General features: G+C 37.6%; 2 protein-coding genes across 3 annotated transcripts; one reads left to right on the top strand and one right to left on the bottom strand.

The window, feature by feature from the left end:
• Window positions 1–228: 228 nt before the first annotated feature.
• Window positions 229–6,247, bottom strand: LOC145798752 (uncharacterized). Of its 2 annotated transcripts, none has more exons than XM_082887646.1 (3): window positions 6,106–6,247; window positions 1,424–1,774; window positions 229–851 (listed from the first exon to the last, which is right to left on the bottom strand). In XM_082887646.1, the coding sequence occupies exons 1-3, from the start codon at window positions 6,197–6,199 to the stop codon at window positions 505–507; spliced, it is 792 nt and encodes a 263-aa protein (XP_082743772.1). In that variant the 5' UTR covers window positions 6,200–6,247; the 3' UTR covers window positions 229–504. The 2 variants fall into 2 exon arrangements, with proteins under 2 accessions (XP_082743772.1, XP_082743773.1); XM_082887647.1 differs by lacking the exon at window positions 6,106–6,247 and adding an exon at window positions 5,470–5,492 and having other exon boundaries at window positions 1,424–1,791.
• Window positions 6,248–6,482: 235 nt separating this feature from the next.
• On the top strand, window positions 6,483–9,308 carry DOT4 (Pentatricopeptide repeat (PPR) superfamily protein). The gene has a single exon (XM_082887644.1). It carries the CDS (start codon window positions 6,483–6,485, stop codon window positions 9,114–9,116), a length of 2,634 nt encoding a protein of 877 aa, XP_082743770.1. The 3' UTR covers window positions 9,117–9,308.
• Window positions 9,309–10,468: the final 1,160 nt, after the last annotated feature.

Genomic DNA, 10,468 nt, shown 5'->3' with positions numbered 1-10,468 from the left:
TGGGTAATTGACACGAGGGGCTAAGTGGAGTGGAAGCTTATGGTTGCGTGGATGGGTTGTGATTGACTGGAGATCAGTGTAATTTAAAACTAGATTCCAAATCCACTAAATCCCATGTCCATTACTGCAAAAATCAATGCTAGCCTCAAAGAATTGCACTTGGTCCATGTTCAATTATGTAAATCCAGATTCGAATTCCCAGAGCAATCTGTAAACACAATGAAGTTCTTTATGCTGAAGAACAAACTTAACTTTCTGATAAAACACAAAAACTGTAGATAGGAAATATGACCGTGCAACACATGACACTGTTTAACTGCCAAATCTAACCTCGTTACATTGTTCCTTATGCTAAATTTACATGAAAGAAAATTGGAAGTACACCAAGACAACCAAGCTATGTGGGAAAAGGAAATTCAAAATAAGTTGACACTTGTGTACCAAAAAGTGCAGAGGAGACGCAAACATGTATTGTTGCATTGGGAGGCCAAGTTTTGATCTTTCCTAGGACCTCAGCAACTCCACAAGCTCACTCTTCCTCACTTTTGAGTAACCTTTAATTCCTCTAGTCTTTGCAAGTTCTTTCAGTTCAGAAAGCTTCATGTCCTCAAGATTCTGTGACGCTATCTCCTCACCAGCTGTGGCAGCGTTTGCTTCAATCTTCTGCTCAACAACCTCTTTTCTTGAGCTGAATGCAAATGGGATTGGGGACCTCTTCACAAAATTTGATGGTGGCCGAGTTAACTGGAGGTCTGCTGGTGACGGATATTCTTGAACTTTCTGATCTTTCTGCAGAAGCTCTCTCCTCCTTGTCGATGCTCTATTCCCTTCCTTCTTTGAAGTTTTTTCTCCTAAATTACAAGAATCGGAATTATAAGGTAATTCATGGATTGCAAATTTGAGAAGACTCAACTAGCAAAACAACCACTGAACACAATTCATGTGAATCAAAATATTTGGGCAAATTCCACTTTACCTCTTGTAGTTTGATCCATGTGTAGATTACCCCCCATCATTTGAAAATAACCACATAACTTGCTTGTAGTTTGTGAATTGAAGTGCATCGTCAAACATTCCGTCCAAGTTAACAAGTGTGAAGCACGTTCCAGGATATTAGAAAGTTATGTACTCATTTCCAAATATCAAAGGTGTAAATCACACATGTAGTAAATCAAGTGAATTTTGCCTCCAAAAAAATTGACGAAATATTCATGGTTTGCACAATGAGGTTACTTATATACAAGGGTATTTTAATCTTTTTGTTTAAGCTATTAATTGGTTTTATGGTGTATTTTAATTCATAAACCACAAGGGGGTTATGGCTTATTCCAAATGATAGGGGGTAATTTGTACACGGATCAAACGACAAAGGGTAATTCAATTTTGCCATATTTGCAACAGGAGAAGTATCAATTGCATTTACCTTTTACTTGCTTCCTTGACTGACGAAGAACTTCCAGAACTGATTCAGCTGAGGTATTATCCTGAGATGCGTTGGAACTTCTCATCTTAGGACTTATAGAATCTCCTTTTGATATGGAAGACTGTATACGTCTAAAAAGAGCAATTATCTCTTCCTGGTTCTTTGAGTTGGATGTTTTACCATCAGATGACTGAGATATTTTATTCTCATCATGCGTCTTTTCAGTTCTTCCTGTTGCTATATGTTCTTGAGGATGCCGGCCTCTTCTGTTCCCATCAGCCCTTATGCTCAAAACGGTTAATCGAGTATAATTCTTTCGGGAGGCAAACAGTGAAGGCCCATCTGCAATCTCTGCCAAATTGAACAAGCTGCATCAAAAAATGATACCTCAGTCTGTAGTCGACAGACATTCTTTCGTTACACTAATGCTGATAAGTTAATATCAAAATGGCTGTGCAAGTTATAAACAGCCATGAAGTGCGCAGTCATATGATCAATAGCAGAAAAAAAAGCCTTGACAAACAGAAATATAGCAAGAATATAGTTATATACATAGCCCATTACGCATGTGGATCCAATAATAAATCACCAAAGAAAAACAAGGGCCATTTGTATGTTTTTTATTTTTTATTTTTATAATTGTGTGGATGCCTCGATTGGGTTTGGCTCGATTAAATTAATCTAATATAGAAAATGCTAAAAACAGCCCTTAAAAGCTTGGCTATTATTGGTGTTGGAGAATGTGTATAAAACTTATTGAAATGTGTAAAAAATATGTTATTTTGGGATATGTGTATTGAGAGTATAAATATTTGGATTGGGCTTCTCTCATATTCACATCTCAACATGAGAGAATTTGAGATGTCCGTGGAAGCCCAACACTGGTCCCATTGAGAGAATCTGAACCATTCATTTTGTAGGACCCTCAATATATATCATCCACCAAAAAAATTAAGTCGATTCAATAACTGTAACATATTCATTTTATAGTGTTTGTCTCTAAAAAAATGGATGGTCTATTTTCAAAAATATATTTTCTGTCTATTTTTTCAGACATGAATCAAATTAATTTTTTTTGTGGATAAAGTACATTAAAAGCCTTACAAAATAAATGGTTCATATCGTCAAAACGGAACCCATGATGGGTCTCACTGGCCCCTCAAGTTCTTTCAGATTGAGATGTAAACATAAGAGAAATTCAACCCTAAATATTTTTATGTGATTCTTATTGATAGCCCTTAGGACTCTTATTAGCATGACCCATATTATATATATATATATAACCAAACCAAACCAAGTCTTAAGTCCCATCAAATGGAGTCAGCTATATGAATCATTCTTCTCCACGCGGCTCTATCAAAGGCCATTTCGTTAGTCAAATTAAGTAAATCCATATCTCTATTTACAACGCTAGTCAACGTTAATCTGGGCCTATCCCGTCCCCTAACACTCCTATCTACTGTTATAGCATCGCATCTCTTCACTACTGCCTCTATTGGTCTCCGTTGAACATGACCAAACCATCTCAATCGATTCTCTCTTAACTTATCTTCTATCGGTGCTACTCCTACCCATTCCCGTATACATTTATTCCTAATTTTGTCTTGTCTTGTCTTGTCTAGTCTTGCCACACATCCACCTTAGCATCCTCATTTCAGCCACACTCATCTTATCAACATGTTGTTTCTTTGTTGCCCAACACTCCGTCCCATACAACATCGCTGGTCTAATAGCTATTCTATAGAACTAACCTTTTATCACACAGTACCCCAGACGCACTTTTCCACTTACACCATCTCGCCTTAATCTTATAGGCTACATCTGCATCAATCTCCCCCGCTGTTATGATAATCGACCCTAAATAACGAAAATGTTTACTCTAAGGCAGTTTTTGGCTCTCAATCTTCACTTCTCCTCTGTTTTCATTGTTACTGTTATTAAATTTACACTCCATATACTCTGTCTTAGTTCTGCTTATCCGGAATCCTTTAGATTCACGAGTTTTTCTCCAAATCTCCAACTTTGTATTAACTCCTTCTCTAGTCTCATCCACTAGCACAATATCGTTTGTGAAAAACATACACCACGGCACGTCATCCTGAATATTTCTCGTCAACTCATCCATAACTAAAGCAAAAAGATAAGGACTTAAGGTAGATCCTTGGTGTAACCCTACAGTGATAGAAAATTCATTTGTCTCTCCAGCAGGCGATCTAATAATGGTCATCACCCCTTCATACATGTCCCTAATCACATCGATATAACCTTTTGTCACCCCTTTCTTCTCTAATCACCTAGCTTTTTCAAAAATGCTAATTAGAGTTCATGGTAACCCATTCTCCAACTCAGCAATCTCTAAATAACTAATGAATTGCTCAAAGTAAGGAAATAGGATGGAAAACACTTTCATAAAGGGTGGGAATGGTTCAAGCATTCTTATTCTTTGATGTGGGACAGTCACTTAATGGACTTCAAAAAAAATATTTGTATAAGACTTGGTTTGGTCCCAAGTTTGCAATGCTTTAAGCGTCCCTTGTCTTGTTGCTTTCTCAATGCATTCAATAGGCACAAAGGCTTTATATAAGTGAAGAAAACCAACAGAATGAGTTGACTTCAGCTATTCACGAGTTTACTCATTGAAAGCCGAGTCCACATGAGCCGGGCTCAAGTTTTGTTTTAATCCAAGAGCTCAAGCTTAGCTGTTTAGGCTCGATTCAAGCTCTTAGCCAGGTTTGAACACTTAAAAATTTAGTCAAGCCAAGATCAAACGAGGCAATAATTGGTTTAGCTCGACTCATTTATAGCCCTAGGTGCCAGTCTGTAGATCCATAAGTTCAACATTATATTTGAGATAAGAAGTTTAAACAATACAAGGTATATAGACATAATGGCTGCATCTACTGGCATAGTTGGTTTAATAATTGGACACCAGTAAGCCTCATCACTTACCACCTCACAAGAAGTTACAAACTGTCTAGGATTACAACTATCACCATTGTGATTGAAACTCAAATAAAGTGATGGACAATTAATTGAAAACCATATGTACTTAGAAGTTTCTTCAATATGCTAATTTACAAATTATACTACGAGCATTTTGGTCATACAACCCTTTCACAAATCAACTCATAACACTTGTGAGAGGAGGTATATGTTTAGACCATGATCATGTACTTGGTCAGTGGGGTATGACAGCCAAACGGCTGAAATGAAATCTCAATCGACTGGGTTACACATCAAATCGGGAGAAGCACAGCTCCTTGAGTGCCTCTAAATCCACACCAAAAAAAATGTTGGGTACCCCATTTCCGAAGACACTCTACTCCCAAATTAGTATTTTGTTTTATTTATTTATTTATTTTTCTTTTGAAAACCCCAATTAATCCAACCCTACCCCTACCTACCCACCCCCAACCACCCTCCCAGCCACCTTAGCTAGCGCCTCCCCTTCCCTCCTGTTGGCAGTCACCCTTCCCTTTACCTCTTGACGCCACCACCCCCTCTCCTTCCCTCCTCAATGCCCCCATCCCGTCTCCACCTTCCCCCTCTCCTTCCCCTTCCTTCCCGTCACCTATCACCCACTCCCCTTCCTTCCCCGACACACCCTTCCCCATCCTTCCCAAAGAAGAATATGGGAGAGGACGTGGGGGTTACAAGGAAGGTGGGGGAGGGGCTAGGAGATGGCACCAGAGAGCAAAAACGGGCATGGGGATGGCATTTGGCCAGAGAAGGGGGAACTAGCAAGAGCTGGGCTGGCTAGTGTTAGAGTTTTGTCCATTTTGGTAATTTAACTTAGGAGTAAAATGGTGTTAACAAATAAATTGAAAGGTGGGGTGTCCAACAATTTTTTTGGGATACATCTGGGCGCTTCCCAACCCCTGGAGGAGACATGGTCGGGGAAAGAATGACAACTTCCCTGAGGAGCTGTAGTCGGGAGAAAGGACATTACCCCCAAAGAGCGGTGGTCGGCCTGAAAAAAAAAAAAAGAAAAAGAAAAAAGAAAAAAGAAAAGCCAAAGAGTCTCCCGTACAAGTAGAGCAAGTTACCTAACCATGGTTGGAGCTTCTTGGAAGGGCAGGGGCACTCTAATCTATATATACAGAAGCTATGCTAAACACTCTCATCCCTCTATAAATGACTGACTTGAGTTTCTCCTGGCAAAAATCGCCAAAATCATTGAGTGTGCTAGCTAAAAGCTTCATTCCCCCCCAACACACACACACACACACACACACACACACACTACCTAAACCTTCTACAATATATAGGGAGCCAAAACCACTCCAGTTAATCAAACTGCACATACATAAAACTCACTTCCAACAACATATAAAGCTTGTGTGAAGTTGGGATTTGGATTTTCTACATCAGCAACTACATCATCAACCCACCAGAGAGAATAAAAAAATTCAGAAACCCAATTCCACATACCGACACAGTGATATACTCGTGTACCTAAATACATAATTCGATGTGAATTTATACACTTAAAGGAGCTGGCGACATCTTCCACTAAAAACTTGCATAATAAAAGCCAACAGAATCCACAAAAAACCATTTAGTTCTCAGCACTATAAAGTGATTTTTATGATGATACTCAGCAGAACTACAACTATCGGGATTTTATAGAGGTCGGCCTTCAGAATGAGAAATTAGGGTTAGGGTATGGGAAAAGTTCGTACCTTTCAGAGAGAAGAAGGGTTTTGCCAACTTGGGTTTGCCGGAAACAGAAAAAGCGGGCAAGTGGAAGCCAGGATAGAAAGCAACTGCATCCATATTTTCCGGGAAAATCTAAGAGATTCAGAGAGAAAATGGATTGGATTCACACACCCAACTCCCAACCCCTGAAACATTCATTTTATATACTTACAAAAAATTCCTTCAAGTATTACAAAGCTTCCAAAGTCCACGCCGCTTTCAGGGGCGTGTAAATCACGTGCCTCTTATGTGTGTATTGTCTTCTTCAATGTGTCCTAGTTGTTGTCTTACTGATTGAGATTTTCCCGCGTTTTTCCATAACGATACTAGCGCACAGAGAGAGAGAGAGAGAGAGAGAGCCATGATATTGATGGCCGAAACCACAACAAAAAATTTGTGGGTCTGTCCATTTTACCACTATCGAAGAGAAGATTCTAACAGATATCATAATGGGTTTGTTTCCTTCAAACAATCTTCAAGAAATTCTCGTTTATCTTCAGAAATTGGTCATTCTTGTAGCACCATTCGAGCCTCTGGGTTGTTCAGCCAAACCATAAACCAACCAATTACAGGCAACAACGCCCAAATTCGCAAGTTCTGCGAAGTGGGTAATCTGAAAATGGCCATGGACTCTCTCTGCAAGTCTCAAAAATCTGAGCTAGAGTTGGCAACTTACTGTTCAATCTTGCAGCTCTGTGCTGATGTTAAATCTCTGCAAGATGGACACAAGGTTCACTCAATTATAGATTCATTTGGCATTGAAATTGACAGTGTTTTAGGTTCGAAACTTGTCTTTATGTATCTGAGTTGTGGGGATTTGAGAGAGGGAAGGCGGGTTTTCGACAAGATTTCCATTGAAAAGGTTTTCCTTTGGAACATGCTAATGAATGTGTATGCAAAGAATGGTAATTTTGAAGAATGTATACTTTTGTATAAAAGAATGCAAGAGTTGGGAGTTGAAGCAAATTCATATACGTTTTCGTGCATTTTGAAGTGTTTTGCAGCTAAAGGAAGTGTAGTGGAAGGTGAGCGGGTTCATGGGTCTTTGTTGAGATTGGGATTTGGTTCTTATAATACAGTTGTGAATTCTCTAATTACATTTTACTTCAAATGTGGAAGAACAAAAAGTGCACATAAGTTGTTTGATGAATTGAGTGACAGAGATGTAATAACATGGAATTCTATGATTAGTGGGTATGTGTTTAACAGCCTTGATGAGAAGGGAATTGAGGTTTTCATAGAGATGCTAAGTTCAGAAATTAGCGTTGATTTGGCTACAATTGTCAGTGTTCTTTCAGCTTGTGCAAATATTGGTGTCATTTTATTGGGTAGAGCACTTCATGCTTATGCAATAAAATCTGGATTCAACAAGGAAATCACTTTTAACAATACTTTATTGGACATGTATTCAAAATGTGGCGACATTGATGGTGCAACTCAAATTTTTCAGAACATGAGTGAAAGAACGGTTGTGTCATGGACTTCAATGATTGCTGGATATGCTCGAGATGGTGTATCAGATAAGGCAATAGCATTGTTCAATGAAATGAAAAAGGAAGGTGTACAACCAGATAATTTTACCGTCACAAGCATTCTCCATGCATGTGCTTGTAGTGGTTCATTGGAGAATGGTAAGGAAGTACATAATTACATCAGGGAAAACAAAATCCGTTTAAATTTATCCGTCTCTAATGCTCTCATGGACATGTATGCAAAATGCGGAAACATGGAAGATGCTTACTCTGTTTTTACTCAGATGCCCAAGAAGGACATTGTCTCGTGGAATACCATGATTGGAGGTTACTCGAAGAACTCTCTTTCCAATGAAGCACTTAATTTGTTCATTGTAATGCAGCGTGAATTAAAGCCAGATAATGTAACAATGACGTGTATTCTTCCAGCTTGTGCAAGCCTAGCAGCTTTAGATAGAGGCAGAGAGATTCATAGTTACATATTGAGAAACAGATTGTATTCAGATCGATATGTTGCTAATGCACTCGTTGACATGTATGTGAAATGTGGTGCATTAGTTCTTGCACGGTTACTCTTTGATATGATCCCTGTGAAGGACTTGGTTTCATGGACAGTTATGGTTGCTGGATATGGCATGCATGGATTCGGGAGTGAAGCTGTTGATGCATTTAATGAGATGAGACAAACAGGCATTGAGCCTGATGAAGTTTCTTTCATTTCTATTCTCTATGCTTGCAGTCATTCAGGATTACTTGATGAAGGATGGAGATTATTCAATATTATGAAGAAAGATTGCAATATTGAGCCCAAGTTGGAACACTATGCTTGTATGGTAGATCTTCTTGCCCGATCAGGGAAATTATCAAAGGCATATAGGTTCATTCAGACCATGCCTATTGAGCCAGATGCAACTGTCTGGGGTGCTTTGCTCTGTGGGTGCAGAATCCACCATGATGTAAAACTGGCAGAGAAAGTAGCAGAACGTGTCTTCGAATTAGAGCCGGATAACGCAGGGTATTATGTACTTCTAGCAAATATCTATGCAGAGGCAGAGAAGTGGGAAGAAGTGAAAAAATTAAGGGAGAAAATTGGCCGGCATGGCTTAAAAAAGAATCCGGGTTCTAGTTGGATAGAGATCAAGGGCAAAGTTCATATCTTTGTTGCTGGTAGTAATTCATATCCAGAGGCCAAAAAGATAGAGTTGTTGTTAAAGAAGTTGAGAATGAAAATGAAGGAAGATGGGTATTTTCCGAAATTGAGGTACGCTTTAATCAATGCAGACGACATGGAAAAGGAAGCAGCTCTTTGTGGCCATAGCGAGAAGTTGGCCATGGCTTTTGGAATATTGAGCTCGCCACCTGGCAAAACCATACGCATCACCAAGAACCTTAGAGTATGTGGTGATTGTCATGAGATGGCCAAGTTCATGTCGAAGAGCGTTCAGAGAGAGATTGTCTTGAGAGATTCCAATCGCTTCCACCATTTCAAGGATGGGTCTTGTTCTTGCAGAGGTTACTGGTGAACCAAGTGAGAGTAGTAGATCAAATGTAAATGATACCCTCATTAAGATTGATTCTCAAAAATGGGTCATTGTTGTGAAAGTTTGGTCATTGTATCCAATATGAAGATCTAAGGTTGTAGTTCACATTTTGTACTTGTGATTTAACTTGACAATCAGAAAAGTCCCTTCTACAACATGCAGGGTTTTTTTTAAGCTCAATGCTTTTCCTAGACATTGCATTTGCATTTCTTGAAGTAGGTTTCCTTTTATAGCTGTTTTCGTAGTAGATATGCAATTTTTTTTTGTTACATTTATCCTATGAAGCATGGGTATAGGTACAAGTACTGGTACTGGTATAATACGGGTACGTCGATACGATGAAATAAAAAAAAAAATTTAAATAAAGGTACGGGTACGGCTACCTACGCTAGTAAAAAAATATTTATTTTTAATTTAAAGTAATATAAAAATTAATTAAATAGTTTAATTTGTTGAGGTCCAACTTACAATTAACATTTAATGTCAAAAGTAAAAATATAAATCAAAATTAAATGTCAATATATTAAATAACTTACAAATCATAGTTTAATATTAAAATCATGCCAAGCATAAAACAAAAAATAAAAAAGAAATCTAGTGAAAGGGGTTTTATCTTTGTAGTAAAGGAAAATATTGTTTCAATTGAGGTATGGTTGTAGACACAAATTTTGAAACATGAAGACTGTGTTTGGTGTGGAGTTCTAATCATGACTCCACACCCATATTGAGTATGGTGTTTGGTTACAACTTTCAAAAATTAATTCCACACCACTTTTGAAAACTCATGTCAGGCCGGATTTGAATTTTGAAATTTGCCCTACTTGGTCATCCGGCCAGTTGATCGGAACAGTGCAAAAAAAAAAAATACTTGTTATTTTTTATATATTAAATAAAAACTATTTTTTTAATTTTTTAATTTTTTTTTATGAGTTTTGAATAAAATTTTAGATTGTGTATTTGGTTATGAGTTATAAATTTTTGAATCAAATATCATATGTTACATCAATTATTTCAAACTCAATTCAAATCTCATAACCAAACAAATTTTACACACTCAAATCATAATTTCAAAACTCACAAACTCAAAATATAACTCTATTCTTAAATTATAATTTTAAAACTCTACCAAACGCAACCGAAGTGTTTTTTTGGACTAAGCAGTGTTAATTATTTGTAAAGCAGGTTCCTATTTTCGATATGTATTCTAGATCGTTAATTACACATTTATATACATGAAACCTCTGATTAATGAAAAACAAAATAAATAACAGAAGACAATTTAAGAAAAATAAATATTTTATTGAAATTGTTATGGGTTTTGAACCCTCGAATAC

This window comes from Camellia sinensis, chromosome 9, assembly GCF_055761805.1.
Source record: "Camellia sinensis isolate YWXY chromosome 9, ASM5576180v1, whole genome shotgun sequence".
NCBI lineage: Eukaryota > Viridiplantae > Streptophyta > Magnoliopsida > Ericales > Theaceae > Camellia > Camellia sinensis.
The sequence above is the reverse complement of the archived record's forward strand: the minus strand, read 5'-3'. Positions and strand labels throughout refer to the sequence as shown.